The 27,558-nt window shown below is 38.3% G+C and overlaps 1 protein-coding gene across 1 annotated transcript; it reads left to right on the forward strand.

Moving 5' to 3' along the window:
• The first annotated feature begins 1,387 nt into the window (after positions 1-1,387).
• On the forward strand, positions 1,388-27,192 carry BRMS1L (BRMS1 like transcriptional repressor). The gene is made up of 10 exons (XM_032691813.1): positions 1,388-1,615; positions 8,475-8,565; positions 12,037-12,164; positions 14,849-14,928; positions 18,447-18,543; positions 18,924-19,007; positions 21,695-21,759; positions 23,160-23,199; positions 23,897-24,023; positions 25,632-27,192. The coding sequence occupies exons 1-10, from the start codon at positions 1,480-1,482 to the stop codon at positions 25,753-25,755; spliced, it is 972 nt and encodes a 323-aa protein (XP_032547704.1). The 5' UTR covers positions 1,388-1,479; the 3' UTR covers positions 25,756-27,192.
• The last annotated feature ends 366 nt before the right edge of the window (positions 27,193-27,558 follow it).

Here is a 27,558-nt window from a genome sequence, read left to right on the forward strand (position 1 = left end):
AAGTTAAGTCTGATTTAATTTAAAGCATAACACAGAACATGATGATGCCTTAAGCCCCTAATAGGTTTTTTATTTTTCTAATACTTCTAATACTTGTAAGTTTTATAAGTAGATTCTAAAAGCAGCATCCCTTACATCCCTTTCCCTGTAGCACCCTTGTTTACACATTCCTTAACCCTCTTACCCCATTCTATGCTCCCTATATCACTCCTACTCCCGAATCCAGTAGAAATGTTTAGTCTTTTGTCAAGGCAAGGCCTAGATTGTTTGGAGAACAGTATATCAGGGCCTGAACAACAAAATGAAGTCAAGAATTAGGTGACTATGTACCCTTTGTGCTCTGAAGAAGATGAAGATAGGATGAAGAGAGGGTCCCAAAATACACCCCAGACCCATTTCTCAGGGGTGGACCCGGGGCGGTCCAGAGTAAAGGCCACAGGGTGGACACATTTGGGATTGGATGGATGGTATTATAAAATGTAACCTCTCGGGCACAGGGGCGCACGCGTCGTAACATCTTTGCCTTGGCAAAATAAACCCTTTCTTATCTCACCCCTAATTAACTGCTCTGGAGAATTTTTTCAGCACCATAAATCCCACGGCATCAATGACACCAGGGAAGAAACAAGCTCTGGTGGGGAGGCCACTATTCATAGAATCACAGAATAGTTTGGGTTGGAAGGCACCTTAAAGATCCTCTAGTTACAACCCACTGCCATGGGCGGGGACACCTTCCACTAGTTCAAGTTGCTTAAAGCCCATCCAACCTGGCCTTGAACACTTCCAGAGTTGAGCCATCCACTAGTTCTCTGGGCGACCTGTTCCAGTACCTCACCATCCTCACAGTAAAGAATTTCCCCCTAATAATGGGGAAGGGAGGTACCTCTCTCCTCTGGGGTGCGAGGGGGAAGGTTATAAGGAGGTGGTGAGCCACAAAGGACACCTTGCCAGGATGCAGCGCTCCTGGGCAGGAGCGCGGGTGCCAGGCGGGTGGTGTGGGGAGACGTGAGGCCTCACGTCTTCCCTTCGCTGCCCCGGCCACGCGCGCACACCCGGCCCCGCAGGCCCCCGGCCCCGCCCGGCCGCCTGCGGGAGACGCGGGCAGGTGCAAAGCGCTCCGAACTCTGCCCGGCCGCGATGGAGCCTCTCTCGGTGACGAGAAATCCCGTGAGCGCCCCGGGACGGGGAAGGGGCGCGGGAGGCCCTCGCTCCCCGCCCGGCCCCTAACGGCGCCCCGCAACCGCGGAGCGCTCGCTCCATCCCGCGCTCCCGGCCGTCCCTCGGTCACTCCGTCCCTCGCCTCTCCCGAAGGACCACAATTCCCAGAGCGCCGCGCGCGCGCTGACGTCAGACGCCGTCGGGGCTCGACCAATGGGCGGGCGCGCTGGCGCCGGGCGGGGCGGAGCGGCCGGTGGCGGTGGCGGAGCGGCGGCGGGAAGGGCGGGCGCGGGGTCTGCAGCAGCAGCAGCGGCGACGACGATGCCGGTCCATTCCCGGGAGAAGAAGGAGAATAATCACGATGAGATGGAGGTGGACTACGGAGAGAACGAGGGCAGCAGCTCGGAGGAGGAGGAGACCGAGAGCTCATCAGTCTCCGAGGAGGGGGATAGCTCAGGTACCGCGGCCGCTTAAGGGGTACTGCTGCCGTTCCCCCAGCGCCCAGCTCTGCCCCGGGGACACACCGGTCCTGTTCCCCGGCTCCGGTAGCTGCCGGTGCCCACCCCCGCCGTGACCCCGCCCCTCCGGCCCGGCCCAGCCCTAGCTTCGGCCCCGCGGCTCCTCCTCGGGCCGCCGCGCCGACCGGGACGCAGTAACGTGGCGGGGCGCAGAGGCACGGAGCCCCGTTTCGCCCCGAGCCGCCGGCTCTGGAGCCAGCTGGCACCTGGCCTGGGGCCGGGGCGCGCTGCCCCGCTCCGTGGAAGTGCTGTGGGCTGTATCCTGCTGGGCTTGGGAGCGTACCCGCTGAGCGGGGTCCTCGCTGGGGTCTGCACTTAAGGGCTTGGCACGCATACATACATACATATACACGTGTACATACGTGTGCATGCACGCACACGTGTGTATTTCTTCGTATGCAAACAATTAGGTGTTTTCAGACCTGTCTTTGAGGGGATATTGGAAGCCCTTGGCAATACCATTGGCCTCCTTTGCTAATCATTTCAGTCTCTGCTCTGTTGAAGGTCCTTTCCTTTTTCCGTAGCTTCCTTCTGGTCTGTAGATTTGGAATTACATTAGTAGGTGAAATCTCGCTTTAAAAAATTACTTTTTCTATGCTCAATTTACAGTGTGTTATAGAAAGGTTATGATCTGTTCAAACTTTTCTTGTAATTGCTTCTGGTTTTGATCTTAACACATCTTTCCAGGTGATTCCCAGTAAAAGTTTATGGTGCCTTATTGGACTAGTGCTGCAATGGAAGACTGTGGGTGGAAAGGAAGATGGCCAGTTAGTGAACTGTGAGAAGTCCTGACATGGATGTGGGCCAGGGCCACTCCTGGTCCTAATATGTGTTTTCTGACAGCTTAAGTGATTTAGAGTGGTCTGCTGGGATCCTGTCCCATGCCTATACTAGCATATTGACTTGTGGCCTGAGTGCTGGAAGAAGTGGGATGCCGTGAACTAGACAAATTAAGCAGCTGTGAAATTATATTTTTACATCTGTTAGTCTTGTGATTGATTTATTTGTGTGCTAAAGTCTTCAGTGTACAGTTATTTCTTAATTTTCAGTGTTGAATGATCTGGGAGATCTTGAAAGTTAAATTCTAAGGCTTTTATATTCACAGTCACTGATGCAGTTCAGGGAAAGCCCTGCTATGGTGGTGCTGTGTGGACTCAAGGAGCTTGTCCTCATCTACCTGTGCATGGGCTAGCAAGGTGCTGAACCCCACAGGTGTGGTACAGACACAGCCAAGCTCACTCTGCAGAAGTAGAATGAAGACTCTTCCAGTGCTGAGAAAGTGTGGCTACAGTACTGGGAGAGGGTACAGTCGTTCCCTTAGACCTTGATCTGCGTTAATTCTCACTCTGCACCAAAGTTGATCCCCCAGTAGAGGCCTTGGTTAATCCACAGATCCAGATAATCTGCCCATGGTTTATGCAGAGCTTCCTATTAATTTTTTTCCTTTGTCCCCTTCTTCTTCCCCATCCCCCCATATCTTTGAGCTGGCAAGTATTGCTGCTAGAACCCCATTTTACAAGTTAGGCTGCTGGTCTGTGGTGTCCACCTGGATCAAAATACTGACTGCTACTGTCCTGCCTTTCATCCTTACCCACCCCTCCTGGTACTCTGTGCCTTCCTATACCCTTTCTTGCTTGTATGCTGAAGTGTCAGAAAAATAACTCGTTGAAAAGGTAGCTAGTGGAAACATCTCAGTGAAGAGCCTGATATCTAAATGGGAGGCACTGGAGACTATGTAAACCAGTGTCTAGATAGACTGCAGCTCATTAGCAGCAGAAGGCATAAGTGGCAATTTTGTGAAAATATGTAAATATGTCCAACTTAAATCAGTTAACTGGATGCCTACATGTTTTGTGAATTTGGGACTAATGATTTGCATGTGTTTAGTCTGGAGCAGGTGATTTTTAGTTCTGGGCTGTTCTCTAATCTGAGGAAGATCTTGCATCTTATCTAACACAATGCTACACAGGAGATGTCTTCACTCAGTGAACTGTGAGCCATATCCAGATATGGGCTTGAAAGAGTCAGCAAAGTCAGTATAATGTAGTGATTTTATTTCTGTCTGTATTAGCTACTGATTTGGCCAAATAAGAAAAGAGAATAAGTAGTTCTGAGCAAGTAGTGCTGAGGCCCCTTATCTGCAAATTCAAACCTTAGAATATCCTGAGTTGGAAGGGACTCAGAAGAATCATTGAGTCCAAGTCCTGGCCCTGCACACGACAGCCCTAAGAATCACACTGTGTGCCTGAGAGCATTGTCCACATGCTTCTTGAACTCTGTCAGGCTGGGTGCTGTGACTACTTACTTCCCCTGGAAGCCTGTTCCAGTGCCCAGGTACCCTGTGGGTGAAGAACCTTTTCCTAATATCCAACCTTAACCTCCACTGATGCAATTATAGATATACTGCTGGGGAAGGCTGATCAGTTTTTCCTTACCCCGTTCTCTCAAAATGATTCTGTTGAAAAACAGGGCCAGAAAAATGTGCTCAAATGGTCTTGGGTTGTTTTGGTGAAACCTAAACTAGGCAGCATTTGTGTGTGCTGGTGGTTATGCTGGAATAAAAGTGAACTTGAGTTCACTTTTGGGTACCAGGACAAGCAACTGGAAGTGATCTGTTGGCAAAGCATACCTGATGCTGTGCTATTTGCACAGCAACCTTCTCCTTTCCTTTCAGATGTGACTTATGAAAGCACGCTTCAGTTCTGTCATTATCAGAATTGTACATGAACTCAAAAGGGAATACTGTATTTTGGATAAGAAATTCATGGAGATAGCTTTTCAAGAAGTTCTGATACACGAAGTTTGTTACATCTTTCAGGAGAGGGCAGAGAGAGGATAAAGCAGGAATATCCAAGCATATTGGGCAGTAGGTGGGTGAGTTGTTAAGGTCTCCTTGATGAGGTCCAGGAGCAGCACTGCAACGAAACCCACTACTTACGTTGCCCATCTTAGCCTTCCAGTTTGTCTTGTAGCTAGATGCCATCTGGGAATACCCTTTCTTTATCTCTTATTCTAGCTAATCTTTATGTCTGAGAAAATGTAATTTTCTGTGGGAGAGTTTGGTATAACGTGTAAACTTAGCTTTTTCTCTCCCAGCTTCCTGGCTGTAGTGAGAGAATCGGCTCTGTTAGTTCAGCTTTGAAGTTAGTTCTTTTTCAAAATTTGCCTGGTTTCCTCTTTGTAGTTCTGTTATTTGGTATTTCTAATGAAAACTTTGAAGTTTACATGTCCTCTAAGACACTTTGGCTGATTTTTATTGAAGGCAAATATTTCTGTTGTTTTGTCCTTATCTTGCTTTCTTCTGGGATTAGGAAGGAGTAATTGTGTTTTAGTGAATGTAATCTGTGAGTGTTTCTTTAAAACAACACAAGAAGCTCTCCAGATAATTTCTGTTGCATTCCACAGAGAAATGCTTTTAAGGGAGCACTTTAAATGTGATGATTACGGGAAATTACATGCTTGTCTTAGTGTCTTGACAAATATGAACATACTCCATGGCAGCATATTGCTCCTACGGACATAAGATAATTAGCACCACAAGAAACAAGTCTTAATTGAAATTAGTAATGTATTTTTTTTTGTTAAATTTGTCTTCTGCTTTACTTGCATTCAGCCTTTTTTTTTCCCCTCCAGTAGATGCTTGACAATACAAAAGGTGCTGTTAAAAGAAGCATGAGTTGTCCTATCTTGTTCTTTTTGACATTATGTATTTAGTAAAGGTTTTTTATTGACTGGGATTTAGAATAGCGTATTAGAGATGAATAAAAAAAGCCACAAGTTATGATTACCATCCTAGAGGAGAATTTGGCCATTTTTTAAGCACTTTATGTAGGCCAAGGCTTATTAAAAAAGCTATTTTAGGTACTGTTGCATTTTAAGTACTATGTGGGGGTTTTTATCTTTAAACCAGGCTGCCCTAATTACCATGCTGGACTGCTTGAACATAGTAGGAAAAAAGTGACTGTGATTTTGGAAGTGTTTAAAAGTACCTTAAATACTTAGTGCAGTATGAAAGTGTGTGGGAAATCTGAGGTGTTGAGACAGGATGGGCCTATCAGCAAATGTTTTAATATGAAATGAGTAATCCCACCTCCAGTGTTGTAAATTTTTGACTGGAAAGCTGTGAGATTTGATCCTAAAACCTTTTACTTTTTCAGCACTGCATATTCTCTAGTCAGTATGTTGTTTACGGCCATGGGGAAGAAATTCCGTAAATTATATCCATTAAAGATATTTCAGGACTCTAAAAATCTTCATAATTTTATGAATCTTACTGGAGGCAGAATAAAGATGAAACAATTTAAGAGTGAATGTGCATTAGCATGTGAATTGGCATTCAGTATGAATGATAGGTAGAATGTAGACTTCTAGACAGAAAGTCAGCTGAGGGGAGACTGGAGAGTTATGTGTTATTTCAATGTCTACAGAGAGTCAGCTGTGCCCTCAGATGCCAGTGCATAACAATTTCCTTGCAACACAAGTTTAAAATGTAAAATGCAGTCCCCTTCCCCTCCAACAGTAGGTGTGCACTGATCCTCAGCCAGGGTTACAGTTCTAATAGTTTTCTTTGCTTTGTAGTCCTTAAACATATACAAACAATAAAATTCATATTAACTTAAGAAAAGCTTCTGAGTGAATTCCTTACTAAAACATACCTAGAACAAAAGGCATGTTTGAGAATAAAGTGGGAAAACTACTGGTATCCCAGTGCTTGTTGCTGTTTGGTTTCACAGGGAGGTGCCTTCAAATTTTAAAGAAGCTTTATTTTTATAGCACATAAATGCTTTAGACAACTCTTTGAGTAATATGATTGCCACATTCCTTAAATCTGACCAAGCCGAAAGTTGACGGAGCAACTTTGCTTTAGTATTGCATTGGACAGCCAAATAAAACTTTGTTCTTTAATCTAATTTCCAGCCTTATTCTGGAATTCTGGTTCTACCTTATTTTTGAGAACAATATTTGATATAAAGTAGTATCTCTTAACAGCCTGATACGTTCTTCCTCCACCCTCCCCGTTCAATATATTTAAGTTCTGTCTTTAAATTTTCTTGCTCTGCTTTCAAATACTTCAGGTTATATTTTGTTTTAAAACTTTATACGCACTTTTTTGATTGTACTAACTGTAGTATGACAGACCACACTAGGTCTTTAACTTGGAGTCATAGGTGCCATTGTAGTACACATTGGTATGCTCTGCTGCCTGCTGGTTTTCATATCCAGGTAAAGAGGGCTAGTTTAGTTTTTAGTCTTAAAAGCTTGTGATGATTTCAGAAACAAGTTAAGTGCAGAAATCACCACCCATTAAGAGGTCTGAGTAGACATCTGAGTTAATCAGATCCTTCCAAGTAGCAGTGGCTCTGAAGCTACTCCTTTCACCTCATCACCTTTACAAATTGCCATACTCTTTTGGAAAACAATGAAAATGAAGACTTGCATGCAGGCGTTCTGTAGTTGGTGTAGGAGACAGCATAAAGAAGTTAAACATTTTTATTGGAAAAACGTGAGGAAGAAACAAAAAGCTCAGAGTTGTTTATGGTCCGGAGGAGTGAGTCCAGGCTACTGCTTTCAGGATTCCACTTTGCCTTTCTGTCAGGAGGTAGGATACTTTTTGCCAGAGTAAATGCTTACGTAGATATGGCCTCCTTAGGACAGTGCCTTCTCTTAAACACTTGACCTATTTGCACCCCTTCAGCCCCAGTTCCTAACTGCATGACCATCCCTTTTGAATGCTTCCTACAGCTTGATAATGGGTCAATTGTAACTGTTGAGAGCTAATTCCTGCAGATACTGCTGCTATAAAGCAGTTTCACATATCTGATTTTTAATATGACTGAACAAAGCCTTTTTTTTTTTTTTCTTCTGGGAAGGGTGGGAAACAGTCAAGAATTTTGTATTTTAGTTTTTCAGCTTTCTAGTCTAAGAAATGGCAGTGGAGATAACTGATGTTTAGTAAGATCAGATGTCTCAACAGTGGCAAAATTTTTGGCAAAAAAGTCGGTATTTATTATACTTTATCTTCCCAAGCTAAATTAAAAAAAAATCAGGAATATGAATTAAATCAAAAACCATGGAAAGAGTTTAATGTTAATTACTCTTGCTACATAAAAGCATATAAAGTCAAGTTTCTGCGAAGTTCTAGACTTTTCAGGTTTAGAAATATTTCTTTAGAAATGCAGCCATTTCAAATGGTCATTACAATGAACTACAGATATTTTTACAATTATATTGCATCTTCAAAGATCTCTTCAAATTGCACAGGATGAAACCTGTTTCAAAACCGTGTGTTATTTTTCTTTAAAGAATTTTAATAAAACAAACCTTGAATTTTATATGACAAATGTAATGCTGCTTGCATTCCAGGGATGGCTTTTGTTTATGCTGACTCAGGATACACTTGAATTTGCAGTGGTGCCTAATAATTTCTCGTGTTTAATGGTATCTTTCATCTGGTATGATATACAATGTTTAGTTTTTCTGTTTCATGCGTTCTTATGTACACTTTGTATTATCAGTCTTGAAATTTAACCTCTTGAGGTCTTACAGTGCTGTTGTTTCCTGTTTTGAGAAAAAAGAATTACTGTTTATGGAGTTTATTCTAAAATTAGGTCTAAGTTTCTTACTTTGTAGCTTATATGACAAGTGATTTCTCATATTCTGCTCTACGTGAATAATAATATAAGGGGATAAACTGCTCATGGCTAGCTATAATTCAGGCTTTAATATTCACTAGAAATAAAATATCCAGTTTATTTGGTTATATATTACATTGTTCAAAATTATTCTTTTTATTCTTAGAAATGGATGATGAGGACTGTGAAAGAAGAAGAATGGAGTGTTTAGATGAAATGTCCAATCTTGAAAAGCAATTTACAGACCTTAAAGATCAGTAAGTATTTTAATGTTTTAAGTGCCTCATTTGGCAGTGCATTCCATGAAGATATTGTGTGCAGCTGGTGTTTTTTTCATGTATGTGAATGCTACTTTTGGAGGAGAATAAGGATTGGGGGTTCTGAAATTATTTTCAGGCAGTTACTTTAGAATAATTTTATGTATTTATATTTTCTTTTTTTTTTCTGTAGGGGTAGTTTTGAAATGTTTTTGTTGTGAAGGGCTGGTGTGGGTCTGTTGCATCAAACTCCTTAGTAGAACTAAGGAATTGTGATCTTAGGGGAATTTATTTATTTATTTACTCAGTGTCTTATTGTTTTATGTATGTGGGACAGACTTGCGTACTGTTTTTGCTAAGTAAGAAATTAGATTTGGGTTTTGGGGTTTTTTTTACAGGATAGTGCAGTAGTTTTTGTAGTTGGTACCAATGAAAGTTTCTTGTGGTTGCTGTAAACCAGATACCAGTACTAAATAAAATGAAAATACTGTTACCTCTCTGTAGTTTGCCATAATACCTACATAAACAGTAAAAACCTGCTAAGTAGAAGAGATGAAATTAATAGCCACAGCTATCAAAAGTGATTGTCATTTGTATTACAGCCAGATGTTCGTATTGTAGAATCATTAAAGTTGGAAGAGACCTCTGAAATCATAGAGTCCAACCACTGACCTAACAATGCCAGGTCCACCACGAAACCATGTCTTTAAGCACTATATCTACACATTTTTCTGAACACTTTCAGAGACAGTGATTCCACCACTTCCCTAGGCAGCCTGTTCCAATGCTTGATCACCCTTTCAGTGAAGAAATTTTTTCTAATATCCAGTCTAAGCCTCCCCTGGTGCAGCTTGGGACTATCTCCTCTAGTCCTATCTCTTTTTACCTGGGAGAACAGGCTGACGCCCACCTCACTACAACCTACTTTCAGGTAGCTGTAGAAAGCAATAACATCTCCCAACAGCCACCTTTTCTCCAGGCTAAACAACCCCAGCTCCCTCAGCTGCTTCTCACAGGACTTCACCATCTTCATTGTCCTTCTTTGGACAAGCTCCAGCAATGTATGTAAAGTTAAATTTGTTTTTTACATGTGCCCAGACAAGCTAGATGCATCTGTTCCAGTTTAAATTTGTGGTAATTTGGCAACTAACTTAAGGTACCTGGCGAGTGAAACTTTAACAAGACCCGGTCTATTCATGGGCATATCCTTGAATTGAAAACCTAGTCAGTTGTCATGCTTTAGATGCGCCTTTATGTTGTGAGATATTTCTTTCTGCTACAGAACTGAGACATACAACTTGCTTTGTGTAACAGGACACTATGAGGTCTGGAAACAATAGGGTCTGGAAAGAATTGCCTAACAAGAAATTCCTTACTGCAGTGCCTAGAGAAGATTGTTTGTACTGCTATTTATTTGGCTGTGCGTGAAGAAACCTGGGAAATGGAACCAACTGATGAGTACTGAAGCCAGTCAGTTTGGCATTTGGAAAACTGTTAGCTTTTGAGGTCAGCCCTAATCTTCCATCTGTTCAACAGCTTGGATGACTGAAAACAGTTTGTGGAAACAAACCTTTAAGGAGTGAATATGAAAGAGGGTGGTCTTCAGAGGAAGGAAACAAGTATTTTGGGGGGTTTAGGTGTTTGAGGAGTGGTAAAGCTATGGTATATGGAAGAAGGCATTGCATAGACACATTGGCTAGTTGAGAGATAGAGGTATTTATATGGGCTAGAAGAACAGTGGTGGTGGGAATAATAGAAAAGGACCATTAGAATGATGGAAGAAGGATTATAGGGAGAAGCAGTTGTGAGTAGGGAGATGATGAAGTTGGGAAAGAAGAAAAAGATGCATAAACAATGGGATTTTTAGTCACAACCAACAGCAGAGGTGATGTAATGATTGGGTCTGCCTCCTCATCCTTTCCGGGAAAACTGCATTTGGATGCTATAAGTAGAATTTGCAGTGGTTGGTAGCATTTATCCATTTTAGGCAAATCACTGTTTGAAAGTACTGGATAAATAGTTATAGTTCATCAACTGCTGCATGGTACCAAGTGCACCCAGTCTATAAGTGCTTGCTCTTATGTAGCTGGTACTTGGTGCTGTATAGTCAAATGTTAGTGACTGACCCAATGCACTCTGCATTCAGGCTTATGTTCTAGCTAAATCATTCTGCTGTAGCTCTCTGTTAACCACCTCGTGCCTAGCATGCTCAGCGGGGATTGAGCCCAGCAAACTGGGGTTTGGTCAGCTGCAGGCTCTGTCAGTTGACTGCAGGACAGATTGCGTGTATCATACTCTTAACAGGTTGCAGGTAAGAGGTAGCAGAGTGATCACTGATGACAGCTCTGTAGTTCAAGCATATGTACTTAAGCTAGCAATAGTCAAAGTAAGATGATGAGCAAGCTGGTGGCAGATGAACAGGCAGTTATTTCTCAAGGGGGTCTTGGTGTATTAGTATACATAAACTTTATTTTTTCTAATTACTTGTGCACTTTAAATAAGTAAAAAAGCAGCATCCTTGGCCCAAGGACATCTGTTGTATCTGTGTAAACAGATAACATCTGATGTGTTCTTATCACTTAGAGAGTTTGTACATGTTTAGTTTAATTTTACAGCTTTTGATTGTGCGGTGCAAGGTAAAAAATGAGATAAGGAGAAGTCAGTTATATTGATGTTTCTAACATTGAACATTATATTTATCAATTACAGTAGGTGGGGCTGTATTGAGATTGAAATGTTTGTAATTGATATTACATTAAATTCTACAAAAAGTGCAGGTAGGTTGCTTCATTGTCTGCCAGTAAATATCAGCTTTTATAGGAGGACTGAATTTCAAGTAGAATAAAAATGCTTTAAATACACTTCTTTTTGGCAAAAATGGAAGATATCAGTTAGAAATCGTACTGTGATATTTGTGATAGTATGCAATATGTGGATTTTCACAGGAGATGAAATGAGTGTTACTTCAATAAGAGCCTGCCCATGTTTTATGGTAGCATGAGAGCAGATATGTGAACACAAAAGTGAATGGTTGTTTCTATCCACAAAATGTCTGTCTTTCTCTCTCATGACATAAGCCAATTCGTTGTAATGTATTGTAGAGGACAGCTTTACACGTCCTCTTCCATGTTGATTCACATCCTACTGCATTTCAGTCCTATAAACAGACATGCAGGTTTTTTTTCTTCTTCCTTAGAGATGGAGATACATACACTTCTAATTGTTTACACTCGCTTTCCAGAAAGGCTTAATAGACATGAATAGAATATTTCAAAAAGAAAATATGTCTTGAAAAATTCAAATGCTAAAAAATCTTCACTTTGCTTCAGTGTTCCATAGCATTAAGAAAGGAATGACAAAAGAACAGCTATGTTAAAAATATTTCTTCCACCTTGTGTTTTCTTCTAAATAAAATACATATGAATACATACTTTTAAATAAAATACATATTTTCATTTCTATTTTTTTAAGACTCTACAAAGAAAGATTAAGCCAAGTGGATGCAAAACTACAAGAGGTCATAGCTGGAAAAGCACCTGAATATTTAGAACCACTGGCAGCTTTACAAGAAAATATGCAAATCCGAACCAAGGTGGCAGGTAGGCATGTAAAATGAGTATTGCTGTTTTAAAGTATAAACTTCCTATGCAATTTAAGGCCAATCTTCTCTTTTCTTTAGAATTGTTAAAGGAGTGTGTTTTAAAGTTAGAAATACTGTGGCATGATTTTAAATGTAAAGTAGTTTCCAAGTAAAAATGAGTAAGTTGCTTACCTCTTTGCATAGGTTGCCTGATAACATCAAATTAAAAATATGGCTTTTTTGTGTTTCATTTACTAGCTGCCTGTCTTTGGGTAGTAAGTACAAAATTACTGAGTTGAAAACTAATAATTTTTGTTAGTCAGAAGATTTGGGATCAAGTCTACACAGTGGTCACTGTTGAAGAGATATGTAGGTTCTGTCTCATGAAGTGCTTGCCAGATCATCTTAGATGATCATGTTTTTTCCTGCTCTTCTAGTCTATGTCTCTTCTGCTTCTCTGCTCCCGTCTTCCTGTTCCGTCTAGGGAAGAAGAAAAACCCTGTCCTTGACAGCTTTGATCTAAGCTGAATTTTAATTATTAAAACTAATGTTTAGGTAGGCTTTTATGCTCATAGAAGAAGGCGGCAAGAACTTTGATCTTCTTCCACTATGCAACCGTATATAATCATATGGAATAGTGGTATTATGGAAAGACAAAGTTCTGTACTTCTCTACTGTAAATTTGTTTCATATTACAGATGACTCCTTTAGGAGTAATTCTGCTGTCCAAGGGTTACGTAATACAGACTGTCAGAGATCCAAAAGGGAGACAGTCATGATCTCTCTAGCCAGAGAAGCTATACCACTGTCTTTTCTAAGAAACTTAGCAGAAACATTGTGCAGCCAAACTGAAAATGGCAAGCCTTATACTTTTCATAATACTGTTTCAGTGCTACTCAGTATGTCTTATTGGTACTTTTAACTTTGAGAATTTGAAATCTTTTGATCAATTGCATTTCTCTCCTTCCAGCTCTTTTCTGTAATGCTTTTCCTCAGCTGCTGACCCAGAATTTCTGGGGTTTAAGTTCTTAACCCAAATTTATGTGACTAGTCCTAAGTAGCCCACTTCAGCTTTGCAGAAAGATTGTGGGTGAACTTGCAGAAGGTTTGATATAAAAGCAGTGATAATCCAGGCTTTCGATTTTCAATTTTAAATGTGATTGTCCATCTGTGCTTTCATGTAGGTGGCTGTGGATATGCATTTTACATTTTCTCCTGATTGGTCTTCAGCAGCACTGAAAGTTCATGTTCCAATGTAAAAAAAGCCCAGCATAAAAACTGCAGTTTCCTTGAGGCTGAGAATAGAAAACAGGGGTTTTTTAACTGTTTGTCCCCAACTAAATGAATTTGATAAAATTATTCTGCAGAAAGCAAGAAACTGTGAAATAGGCTTATTTGCTCTTACTATTTGAGAGCCTTGACTGTTACCTGAGAGAGGGGAGAAAAAGGTGAAAAATCCCCAGACTAAACTATGTTTAGCTAAACTTTGAATATAATTGCATCTGTGGTAGAAAAAAACCTTGCGTTTCACTGCTCTCTAAGGCACTATTTGAACAAAATATGGATCTTGACTATTTCAGCAAGTCAGAAATACAATAGAACTGTTCATAATTGTGTTGTTCATTTTAGGCAAATAAGCAGTGACCTAGGTATGCCAGTCAGCCATAAATATAAAAAAAATCCAGCATAACATAGCAATGTAAGAAAAGAACATTTCGAATTCTAGATCAAAAATGACTTCACAGCAGAAGGATGATTGGCTTAGTACTTGGAGGTTTATTTTTCAGAGGAATTGCTGGTAGTAGTGTTGTTCCTCTTGTACTGTGTTCATTTATTGTCAGTTGAATTCTAAGGGAAGTTGGTTTTGGAAGTTGTTCTGTTGCAAGATACCACCAGTGTGTGTGCAAACTTAACTCCTCGGGTTTCTAATCTGAAACCATTTAAGTATTTTGTGTTGAATGCATTGAATACATTACATCAAGTTCTGTCTCTGCTTACCAGATACTTACATTTCAGGTAACTCAGATTTTTTCGGCTGTCTGTTTAGTGGACATATTTTCAGAAATGTGTAAGAAATGCTCCTAATACTTAGAAGCAGTATGCTTTGTATCACAAAATGACTATTTCTAAGAATGGAACAGTCTTGTTAATTAATTTAATTTATTAAGGTCATGTATTATAAAGTAATATTATAATATTAATTTGTTTAATTTATTAATTTATTTAGCTTATTAATTTATTTAATTTATTTTAATTATTAAATTAATTCCCAAATATTAATTTGGAAATCAATCGGTTTTCTAGCTATCTTAAAACCCTAAGACATTACTTTAAACTCTAATTAGAAAATAGAAGAGGCCATTTAGTATTTGATTTCAAAAACTGATGATATCCAGAATAACTTGATCAGATATATGAAATAGACCTATTTTGTAAAGTTAGCATGACCACTGGTGTAATTTGTTGACTGACAGGGGAAGGAGTTAAAATAGGATTTATTTTTTCTCACATCTTCAGAATTAAGGATTTACGTGTTCTTATTTTTACTCTTTAAAAAAACCAAGCACTGTAAGTGCCTAATATAATATATCTGTATTTTCCACTATGTGCATTTTTTGGGATTTGCAGGCAGTCTTAAAAGGGAATTCTGAAATTGGATAGTTGCTAAAGAAAGTAATATTGCTATAATTTGTGTGATTACAGGTATCTATAGAGAGCTTTGTCTGGAATCTGTGAAGAACAAGTACGAATGTGAAATTCAAGCCTCTCGACAGCACTGTGAGGTTGTGCCAGCTATTTCACATTGATAGCTAACCTCATCTAACTTTACTGTCTGTCCTGCTTTTCAGATTCAGTGCATGTTTTTATTATTGCAATTATTTGCTATTTGAATGCAATTGCCATGTGATATTTAAGTCTAGGTAAGAGGTTATTCAAAGCATCTAAAAATTAGAATCACAGAATATGCTGAGTTGGATGGGGACCCTGCACAGGACACCCCAGAAATCACACCATGTGCCTGAGATCATTGTCCAAACGCTTCTTGAACTCTGTCAGGCTTGGTCCTGTGACCACTTCTCTAGGAAGCCTGTTCCACTGCCCAACCACCCTCTGGGTGAAGAATCTCTTTTAATGTCTGACCTAACCTCCCCTGACACAACTTCAGGCCATCCCCTCAGGTCCTATCACTGGTCACCGCAGAGGAGAGATCAGTGCCTACCCTTCCTCTTTCTCTCATGAGGAAGTTGTAGACTGTGATGAGGTCTCCCCTCAGTCTCCTCCAGGCTGAGCAGACCAAGTGACCTCAGCCACTCCTCAAGGCCCCTCACCATCTTCATTGCCCTCCTTTGAGTGTTCTCCAATAGCTTAATATCTTTCTTATATTGTAGCACCCAAAACTGCACACAATGCTCAAGGTGAGGCTGCCCCAGTGCAGAGCAGAGCAGGACAATCACCTCCCTTGATCGGCTGGCAATGCTTTGCCTGATGCCCCCCAGGACATGGTTGGCCCTCCTGGCTGCCAGGGCACTGCTGACTCATATTCAACTTGCCATCGACCAGGACCCTCAGGTCCCTCTCTGCAGCACTTCTCTCCAGTCTCTTGTTCCCTGGTCTATACACACATCCAGGTTGCCCCATCCCAGGTGCAGAATCTGGCACTTTCCCTTACTGAACTTCACATGGTTGGTGATTGCCCAGTCCTCTAATTTGTTGAGGTCTCTCTGCAGGGCCTCCCTGCCTTCGAGGGAGCCAACAACTCCTCCCAGCTTACTTTCGTTGGCAAACTTACTTAGTATTCCTTTGAGTCCTGTGTCCAAGTCATTAATGAAGATGTTGAAGGGCTTTTTATAAGTTTGGCTTTGCATATATATAGCTAAGTCTTCTTATTTTTCATTATCAGGTTCTTATTAATAGATTCCCACGTGAATTTTTTACCTGTGTTATAAAAAGATTACCAAGAAAGTAACTAAAATATCTGACATAATTTTAGCAAAAAAACACCCTACATTTTAATAACAAAAACGTCTTTTTAAGATGCCTTGGACAGCTACTGATGGAACTGTCATTTCAAAAGCAGTTAGAAGAAAAATATATTACTGTCCTTAAACATAAACATTCCATTTTAAGCATCTAAATACTGGATACTGTAGTATAAGCACCCAAGAACATGTATGTCCAGTGCTGTACATAGCTGCTTAGATCCTGAGGTTTTCATCAGCCCCCCTTAGAGTTGCTTAAAGGTGTTTTCTTCTGAGTGGTTCATGGTATTCCTGAAGTCTGTGGTTCCTACTATACCAATAAAGCAAGAATGTGCATGTGTAGTTTTAAAAAGCTTTCCATTTTTCTTGATGCCTTGGGAAAGAATTAGGTATAATGAAGGACTACTCATTACTGACTGTCTTTGCTCCTGTGAATACTCCTGAGGTTGAACAGAATCCTCTAAGACTTTAATCTGTGATTGAATGATTTTTTTTTTGGCTATGTATTATTCCTCTTTAATGTGGTCCTCGTCCCTTGTTTTCCTATTATGTCTACTATGAATCCTTAAGAATTCAAATATTCACCATCCAATAAGGGTCTCTTGGGGTAAAAGCTCTTAAAGTCAGCAATGCTCCTTATAGAATATATATTCCACTAGAATATAACAGTTCAGCAAGAATGCCTCTGATGCCTGTAATAGCTTTTCACACCTTATTTGTCATCAAGTACTTGAAGCAGAACACATCTGAACACAAACACTATTTAATTTTAAAATGGATTTTTAAAATCTTCTCAGAACAAGTAGCACTCATTTGGCACTTCGGGTATATATTTAAATTCCCCTTGGAAATGTTTTTTTTATAATTACGGGTTGAAAAATATATGAAAAGAGGTCTTTCCAATTTGAATACTTTCAACTTGAAGGGAATGATAAACATGGCAGTCATTTAGTAGAGCAGGGTTCTTTGGTTTTGTCTGTTGCTCATTTGTTTTGCTTTGCTCCAGCACACCATCTTGAGCATTAATAAAGGTAAATTTCTGTTGGTATGCTGTGCTGTGGGCAGGAGCAGTTGAGATGCAGACATCTGCTCATTTGGCTGTAGGGAACTGCAGCTTCTGACAGAGACATGGTAGCAAATAGCTAGATGCAGTAACCTGTGCTGCTTAGGCTGTTTTTTCAATAAGTTGTTTTCCAGAGCTGTTAAAGGCACTGCTTGGTGAAAACAAATGTTAAAATCTAAAAATCAACTGCTTTTCCTACTCATTCACTTTTGAAACAGTGCAAGCTTATGAAAGAGCAGTAAAGCCTTACTACCTTATTTCCTGGAGGCTTGGAACTCAGCTTGATTCCAAGTTACTGTTTTAGAGAATTTAGTGGGTTTTTTGATGCTGCCTTTAAATGAGTAACTGATCTATATAGATGCTGTGTCATTTTAGTATATCGGTCCTATGGAATGGATTATAATGAGAGCAGTTTGCCACAAAGTTGATTTTCTCATTCTGAAACACTTTGAGGTGGAAGAGGGTGTAGATCACACAAGATACTGTAGAAAGTTCATATCAGAGTATGGGTTTGTTTGTCTTTTTAGATACAAAGTGCTATTGATACACCTAACATGGCAGGCAATGGATTAATCTAATTGGATCAGAAAGGGCCTTTTAAATGGACCAATGAGCTAACTTTTCTAAAGTAGTGCTTTAGAAATGTTTCTCACAGCTTTAAGGTAGACAATTTTGCTTTCACAGCTGTCTAGATTATGTCATGTGCTCAAAATTCTGCCCTGGGAAGGTAATTTTCAGATCTATGAAAATCAACAATTATAGATACTGTGGGCATAGATGATAATTCTCTATAAATGACTGCAGACTTGTTAATATAGGAGGCACTTTAATAAAAAGCTTTCCAAGAAAACATTAGCTTTTGTGATTTTGTAATGAAAGGTGGCATAGAGATCACTACTTTACTGTTACTCACTGTGAATAAATCTTTGCTATCCAGAAGGAAAATACTGTGTCATAATGCAAACAGTTATTCTGGAGAGCTAACTACATACTCTTATATACTTAATTATTCTTGCTACTGATATTTGATAAATATATAACTATATTTTCACTTACGCTAAGTGAGTGTGCTGTCTTTAATGAGATAGGATCTCACACTAAGGGAGATGTCATATGCTTTATGGCCTCTGAAAAATTTTCCCCTGAAGCTACTTTTACCTTCTGTTGCTACCTCTTAATGCTGATGCTTTAAATTGTCATATATATTTAGATGATAGAACTTAAGTGATGTAAAAAATGTGTAATCTTGCTTTTTTAGAGTGAGAAGCTTCTCTTGTATGATACCGTACAAAGTGAACTAGAAGAGAAGATTAGAAGACTTGAAGAAGACAGACATAGCATTGACATTACCTCAGGTGGATGGAAATTCAGAGTTTGGGTGTTTTTTGTTGGTTTTTTTTTTTTGATCTTCTGGTGGCTACTGATTAATTGACTGTACACAAAGTATATCTGATGAGTTTCAGGTTATCCATTAAGATGCTATCCAGCTGTAGACTTTGGGCAGGGGGTTGAATTTAAACTTAAACTTTGGTTTAGAAATTGTCAGCATCCCTTGAGTGTTTTGAGAATATTAATTTATGCCTGCACAATCATTTAACAGCTTCATGCTGTTCAGACACAGCATCTCACCAGAAAATGTGTTATTTTTAATTTTTGGACAATGTTTTCTGCTATAGAAAGAGTTAAACATGTAAATGTTTCTGATTCATTCCATGTTCTTATTATATCTTTTCAGAATTATGGAATGATGAGCTCCAGTCCAGGAAGAAAAGGAAGGATCCGTTTAGTCCAGATAAGAAGAAACCTGTTGTTGTATCAGATATCCTTTTAGTGAAATTGTTATTCTTTCTAGTAGTGTTTGCAGTTTTATAGCTACTTTTATTACATCTCATTAGTAACAAGTTGAAGTGATAATGCATTATCAAAACTGATCTTTGCATGGCAGATGTTACTTAAATTAGAAAAACCGTGTTGACGCATTCCATTATGAAAATTGAAATTGAGATTTTCTTATCTAACTACTAGTTTTACGTAGAGAATGTTTCTAAAAATTGATTTTTCTAAATCTTAAAGAAATAGAGCTACGAGGCAGAAGCAAGTTAGGCATTGTGTTTGCAAAGGATAACCTGACTTGAATAAGGTGTAGCTTTGCTTCTCATACTGGAACATCTTTACCACAATGTATTACTTCTTAACAACTCCATAGACTTTAGAACCCTCTTTGATTAAGTGTTTAAAATTCAAAGAATTGAGATGGTTGGCAGGGAGGGTGTTTTTGGGGTTTGGGTTCCTGTAGAGTGAGTATAGTATTTAAGAATTTTGCATTGATGACTTTGTGCTGCTGACAGCATGCAGTGCAGCTGAAACTTTTTAACTTTTAGCACCTAAGAGACAGTATCATCCTTCTCCAAAGAAAGAGATGCCTTTACAAACTGAGTGTTCTCTCTACTCATAGTCCCTGCCTAACATTTTTATAGGACAGAGATGTGGACTCTTAGAAGTTGCCAGAATCATAGAATCATATTGTAGAATGGTTGGAGTTGAAAGGGACTTAGGCAGGGACACCTTCCACTAGTCCAGGTTATTTAAAGCCCCAGCCTAACCTTGAACACTTTCAGAGATGGGGCATCCACAATTTCTCTGGGCAACCTGTTGCAGTGCCTTACTACCCTATGAGTAAAGAATTTCTTCCTAACATCTAACCTAAATCTCTGCTCGTTTAGTTTAAAACTGTTCTCCTAGCCCTATCACTATCTACCAATGCAAAAAGTTACTCTCCTTCGTTTTTATAAGCCCCTTCTAGGCACTTGGAAGGTTGCAATGAGGTCTCCCTAGAGCCTTCTCTTTTCCAGGTTGAACAATCCCAACTCCCTGTCCATCCTCACAAGAGAGGTGCTCCAGCTACCTGGTCATCTTCATGGCCTCCTCTGAACCTGCTGCAACAAGTCCACATCTTTCTTGTGCTGAGGACTCCAGAGCTGCATGTGGCACTCCAACTGGGGTCTCGCAAGAGCGGAGTAGAAGGGGAAAATGCCCTCCCTTGAGCTGCTGGCCACTCTGCTTTTGATGGAACCCAGGATACAGTTGGATGTCTGGGCTGCAAGCACACACAGTTGACTCATGTCCAGAATCATTGGACTATCTAAAATAGACCAACTCCTAAGTATTGACATTGTACAGTATAAAGGCCAGTTTTTTATTAAGTTGCTACAAAAAATCTTGCTCCTTTCACAAGGTTTTGTAATGTTAAGAGAAGGTGGGAAGGAAGAAGTTTCTGAAAAATGTGTCATCACTGGGACACTCTCCTTCAGCATGGTTGATTTACTGGAGCACATCCCAGATGGATGATTTGTCCTCATTACGACTGTTCTTCCATTGGGTTGTGTCACAAATTTAGTTTAGTAGAGAGATTTTTTTAACTAGTGCTTAAAAGCCAAGTGGTATTAATCAACAGTTACAAGTGGCTTCATTAGTTTCTTAGTTCCTTTAGCAATTTCGGTTCCAGGTTGTGTGAAAGTGTATTTTTTTGGCTCTCAGTCATCATTGTCTTCAGGATGTCCATATAAATAGCATTGGATTCTGTGAATTATGAGCTACCTTGCCATTTTAGCATATATTCCAAACCAAAAATACTAACATAGTATTAGGTCTAAAATCCCAGCAGTTTCAGGCAGTTCATAAAGCTGAAAATTCTTTCAGTTATGAAGTAAATTAATTTGCTGGTTTTGGTTATAGTTTTTAAATAGTTGTGAACTTGTCAGTTTGTACAGACCCGTGTAAAGCAAATGAAATTTTAAGCTTGCATATTCCATTTTAGGAAATTTATTTTTTAAACATCCATAGCACCTTTTCTCTAAACTTGTTTTTCAGAGATGAAATGGGGAGAAACAAAGTAAAAAGTGAAGACTGTTGTAAAGGAAGAGCTGTGCTATACAGAATGTTGTTTTGAAGTTCACGTATTGTTCTAACACACACTTTTTACTTTGCAGCTGATAGGTTAAGGAAGGGGCTTTTGCCTTTCTACTTCCTGTTTTTTGAATATTTCTTATTCTTACATGTGGTGCTGACTATACTTTTCTCTCAAAGATATATGATGCAGAATGCTGTAAAAATAATTATTTTATTAAAGCTAATACTAATGTTGGTGCTGATTTGCAGTGGTACCTTGAAATTGTAGGGAATTTTAATCGTAACTTGAATTATTGCAAATAAGAATGATTTCTTGCAACTACCAGGAATGAAATGGTTGTATCTCAGTTGTTTATCTAATCCTCATGTTGAACTCCAGTAGTCTAAATGTCTACATTCTATTACTTACCTCTTTTAATAATTTTTAAAGTTTACTTCTAGGTTGCATAATTGAAAGATATATGTGTTTGTGTGAGCTTTTACTTCATGTAGGTATTCTTTGTGTGAAATTTTGGAAGAACAGAGATATTAATATATTTCTACAAACAGAGTAATTTTATTATTTCTGTTTAAAAGAGTTTTCCCTAACTTTTCCACGCCCCTATATAGTTTATATGTTACAAGACCTTGATATACTTGAAGACTGGACAACAATAAGGAAGGTAAGATGAATGGATGAATGCCAGCGACTATGGGTTTAGTCTGGGTTTGCATCTAGTACTTTTGCTACTTGAAAATATGAAACTGTGTTTCTTACACAGTCAAAACACAAAATAGATTATTTTTCAGTAGTCAGCTAATCCTTTCAGTTCAAGCTATGTTATTGTTACTTTTTCTGATTCTACCCAAGTAATTCAGAGGAATCTAATAAAATGGTGTAAGAGGTTATCTCTAAAATGGGGAATCCATAATCTTCCATGAAAAAGCGAGCCTAAAGCCTGTATTGAGTGGATCTGCTTTGTCATAGTCCAGCACAATTGAGTAGAAACTACAACAGGATAGTCTGATAGGATTAGACTTCTTCTTTAAATGAAGATGTTTTAAAGTGTGTATCATATGGTATGTTTCTACATAGTAAATTTTTTTTATTCTATGAAGATTTCTATACTTTGACCTCTCCGTATACTTTTTTTATATAAAGTGAAAAGCTGTGTTTTTCCCAGATTACAAGAGAATCCTGGTTTACAGGAAGAGAAATTTGTTAGATGAATTGATGTATTTGCTGCATAATGCCTTTTTCAGATCTTTGTAAGACTGTTGAAGGAACTTGATGTAATGAAATGCTATCCTTGCCTTGCACTTGCAGTCAGAAAGCTTCCCCTAGTACTCATGCTTCCCAACTTATGGAATAGCAAACTACTTAGGTGGATTCAAAAACTTAGTGGGAAATGTCTCCCATTTTGTTTCCATCTGTTTTCTTGTACAGATTTCCTAAACAAGAAGTAAAATGTGACCTTTCTGTGTGAACTTGTCTGACTTTTCTGTTTTTATCGCATCAGAGGAAAAGACACAACATATCTTTCCCTTGAGTTCTTTTCTGTAGTTTTACATGATTTTTCTGGAAATAATTAAAAAAAATCACCAGAAAACAAAAAACCAAATGAACACTAAAAAACTCTTGAGTGCTTCTTTTTTTAATCCTACTCTAGTACTGCGTGCCATCTGGAGTTTGTATGAAGGGAAATTTCTAAGCTAATAACGTATAAATCAAAAGAATAGATTGTTCATATAGCATTTTGTTTTTCAGAATGAGTTAATGTAATTTTGTGGTTTTTTGACAATTACATAACATCAATGTTGAGGATTTAATTAGAAAACCTTCAGAGTTATTTGGAATCAAAACTTACCAAAGAAGGTGGTTTTTTCACCCTCAAAATGCTTTTTTATGTAGTTACTAAATCACCATTGAACACACTTTTTTTTACATTTCTTCTCATTGTGGTTTTTGTATGTAAAAGCAAGTATCCTGAGCTACACTGCATGTAACTTCACAGTTAAAGCTGGCAGTTCAGAAAAAAAGACTATACTTGCTGACTGACTTAATTTTCTTTTGTGTTTCAAGGCAATGGCTACGCTGGGGCCACACAGAGTAAAGCCAGAACGTAAGTAAACATTGTCTGGTTTCACAAGACAGAACTTGCTGTGTGCAATGGTGCAAACTGCATTTAGGCAGATTGTATTTATTTTAGCCCTGGTATACTGATGGAGGATGGGGTGAGGTAGCTGGAAGGTGTGGCTTTCATCTTTCCCCTCTCTCAGATGCTGATACTATTAGCTTGACTCCTGTTGTTTCTGTTAACACAAATTCTAGAAATTATCAACAAAAATTGAAACTTCTAAAAGTGGTTTACACCACCTAATATTAGCAAGATATGCTAGTGTTTGCACAAAATGAGGCCGAAAACTGAGAGCATCTGGACCTTATGGGTGTGTTCTAAAGGATTCTCACCTTCACTGCAAACTACAACCCCAAAAAAGTAGAGCCATGGGAAAGGAACTCATATTTGGCACTGAGATGAGAAGCATGTTAATGCTAGGTAAAATTAAATATTTGGAGATGAGGAGGAAAAGGGATAGAAGGTAAGCAAGTCATAGCTTCTATTTGAAAACAAAAATATAACTTTTATCTGACTGAAAATAAAAAGGTATCTTGCTTCCAATTTTCATGCAATTATTAAGAAAGAGGCTACATTTGGAAAAAATTGTGTATTCTGTGTAAATCATTTGATGAAAGTGTATTTAAACATCCAACTGATTTCTGTGAAGTCAATATTAAATTACTTTTATTAATCATTTTAGCACCTGTCAAATTAGAAAAGCATCTACATAGTGCTAGGTCTGAAGAAGGAAGACTCTACTACGATGGAGAGTGGTACGGACGAGGACAGACGATATGCATTGATAAGAAAGATGAATGTCCTACAAGGTAAAGATTATTTACTTTATGCAGCTCTGTACATTCATGTTACACAATAGCTAGGATGATGGTATCAAAGAATAAGGCCTATTTGGAAATACTGCCACGTCATTAACATTTAGTAGTTCACCTTGGAAGACAGGCATTACCAAAGAAGGTTGAGTGCTGGACTGGTGAGAGATGCTAGTAAAGGTTGGAATTCACTGCAGGTTTGTCAGGTTAGGATCTCACAAAAAATGTGAGCTCTTACTAGTTTCTGTATAGTCTTTGAGTAATTTCTTTTTTTTTTTTTAGTATCTTGGGAATCTTGCTTTGAGAATTTGATCTGTTGGCCCGCCCCAAAATAATTATGGAAAAACACTTTATATTGTTGAAGATAAGCTTTGTTTTCAGTTGATTAGTGCTCTGAAAGAAAAGTGTTGGAACTTTTTTACGATACTTCCTTCTCCTAACAAAGGTTCTACCTGAGAACAGACTAAATATTACAGTGCAAATTTGATTGAATGTTTAAGATGTATAAATGTATTTTCTCTGTATGGATAACACTTGTAAATTCTAGAAGTGTGAGTGTATTTAAAGTCAAATGTATATTTTACCTTTTACTGAATGGGGCAAATCAGTCTAAGCCCAGTGTTGATTAAATATGCACCTCTACCTTGGAAAATTGACTTTAATTTCATATAGCAGTAGTTTCCTGTAAAACTGACTATTTTTTTTCTTCCCTGTATATGGTGAAGGGGAACAAATTTTGGTTATTTGGTGATTTTGGTGTTTGTTCAGGGCTGAAACAGGAAGATATTTTAGTAAACTATATATTCTGTCTGAATTAATTTAGCAGAACACAGCAGTTGTACTGGGCCAAATAAAGATCTTAGTATCTAGTGTCTGACAAAAGCCAAAAGCTGATGCTTAACAGGCAACTTCTAAGGTTGAAGAGTTTCCTAGTGGGAGTTTTGTCACACTCATTATGCACTTTATTCTATTAACTGTTTTAATCTCTGTGTTTTTGCTTTTTTTCCCTCCCTATCAATCTACTTGAAATTATTTTTCTCCTAGGGGAGGAAGTTTTGTTCACTCTTTGTATTAAAGATTACCACAAGGAGCATAAAAGCAGGGCTCATGTAACAGTGGTTCACTAAATCAGCTTTGACTTTATTTCATATGGTCTTGGTATAATGATTAACAGTTAAATATGTTTTGTGCTTTAAATCATGGCTTTAGGCTGTTTAACTTTTTTCCAAATACTTAATATTCAATGTAATTTCAGGTATGTTTTTTTTTTACCATGGGTAGTTTAGTGTTGTGTTTTCTATGTGTGACTGTTGCTCTTTTAAAGTATTTGTATACATTAAGGGTTTTCTCATAAGGAAATAAAAGAAATGGATGGCTGAAACATTAACTAACTTCACTAAAGACACATGCAATTGTCAAAGAATTCTGTTGAAACTATCCTTTAAGCAGAGCCAGTATCTTTTGGGCCTAGCATTTACAACTAATGGATAATTTCATTTACTGTATAGAAATACAGCTGAAGTTTTGAGGTTATTTTTAGCTTATAAGATTTCTAAATTCTTCTTGATTTTCTTCCCCTGACCTTCCTTCCCTCATTTTCTCTAGTGCCATAATTACAACAATTAACCATGATGAAGTTTGGTTTAAAAGACCGGATGGAAGCAAGTCCAAGCTGTATATTTCTCAACTACAGAAAGGAAAATATTCAATAAAGCATAACCACAACTGACTTAACTGCTAACTGGATATGAAACAAGTGGTATTGCCATGCTTAATGTGCCATGGGGTGAAAGTTGTATTTAATAGTGTTTTGTATTCCTTATACATTTACAGCAGTATCTAATGTGTATTGGTTGTGCTGTATGTAAACTTCATATGAACGGCCTTCAGAAACCTGAGGGGAGGGTAAATCATGTTGACAGACATTTTGCCTCTGGATTGGGTCCTAAGGTGCATAAGGTACGAAGTATTCTCTTCAAATATAACGCTTCAGAACTTCTCATATTTGTAAAATGAAAAAAAAAAATCTGAGTTTTTTTCCATTAGTGACCAGTTGGTGTGCAAAAAATGATAACAATAATTACCAGCAACTCATTTTGTTTTCAGTGACTGTGTCTTGTGGATGTAAATTTAGCCTGCTCAGCTGTTGCTTTTGAATAGATTGTAACATGCACAAGCATTCTTTTATCCAAAGTGGACTGATTTATTAAAACTATTGTCCTCAACAGTTCTGCTAGTACTGACTGTGTTATATTTTGTAAGGTTTACTATATTGCTTGTAATGAGACAAAGCCAATATTTTGAGCGATGTTTTTTGAAGAGCACTTTTCTAGTGTCAGACCCTATTCTGTAGTAATGAATCATTGGTGGTTTCTTTTTTCTTGATTACCAGGAAAATTTATGCATAAGATAGACAGTGTTGCTCCAACCTGTGTTGTGTGTAGCCCACAAAGAACAACTGTGAGGATGGTTATGTAAATGCTGTTGCATGGTCTGCATGTTTGGTCCACAGTTGTATGAAATTCTATGATTCTATGAAATACAATGAATTTTTTTTTCAAAAGGAAAATATTTCCCCAGAAATCATATATTTGGGAGAATTTACACTGACTTTTTTTCACCAAAAGCTATTTTCCAAATTTCTGTACCCCATTTCATCTTATTGTACACCAGAAGTATTTCATGCAGCTTAGGAAGCTGAATTTCATTTAACGTCTTTAAGCCACAGAGAAAAGTCCTAAATCCTTGATGTTACTGTGATGTGCTTCGAGCATCTAGAATGATAGATGGGATTGTTGAAGAATTATTAATGCGTTGGTTATGTGCACTTTAATCTCCACTTATGATGATTCTTGGAGAAAGAAAGCATCCATTTGCTTTAAATGATCACAGCAAATGAGAATTTTTATTGTAACATGTAAATTAATTGTCTCTTCTAGTGCAGGGTGGTGACTACTTTCCAAATGCCAAATCAGTTTCTGCTGAGTGATGCTTTTCTACAATTGTATGACATTAATCAAATGTACATAAAGTATCAATTGATATGTTGGCTTTTAACAATATGAACTGTATGTATACAGCTGTTTGATAAACTTTTTGTAATAAAATATTTGCATTTTTTAACTTAGTATATAAATAAATGATCTGTGGTAGTGGACATCTTTTATGTTGTTTTGCTTTTTGATTTTCAGTCTTGTTGGAATTGCTGATACACCAAATGCTACAGGGAAATATTTTTAAATTTTCAGAAGGCCTAAAGCTTTTAAAGACCTTTGACTTGCACTTTTTTCTTTTGAATTTTGAGAGTTTGTATGTATAGATTGATTGTTTTTACAATATTTTAAAAGCATATCATGAAGCTTTATTCTGGGCTGTTTATAAATCAGATGTAAGCACTGTTAAGAACCTCTTAGCTGTTGATGTGCTTGAAATCATTTGCATTTAGGCCATACTGGGCACCCTAAACTGTTTTTGTGATTCACCCCTTTCCTCTTTCCTCTCCTGTATTCTACATCTCTCTAACTGCAATTGA

The sequence above is a fragment of the Chiroxiphia lanceolata genome, chromosome 6 (assembly GCF_009829145.1).
Source record: "Chiroxiphia lanceolata isolate bChiLan1 chromosome 6, bChiLan1.pri, whole genome shotgun sequence".
Lineage (NCBI taxonomy): Eukaryota > Metazoa > Chordata > Aves > Passeriformes > Pipridae > Chiroxiphia > Chiroxiphia lanceolata.

Excerpts from the sequence above, each read along its gene's own strand:
- BRMS1L (XM_032691813.1), top strand. The coding sequence starts at position 1,480 with ATGCCGGTCCATTCCCGGGAGAAGAAGGAGAATAATCACGATGAGATG. Across the intron at positions 1,616-8,474 it reads CGAGGAGGGGGATAGCTCAG|AAATGGATGATGAGGACTGT; the intron begins GTACCGCGGCCG and ends TTTTATTCTTAG. Across the intron at positions 8,566-12,036 it reads TTTACAGACCTTAAAGATCA|ACTCTACAAAGAAAGATTAA; the intron begins GTAAGTATTTTA and ends TATTTTTTTAAG.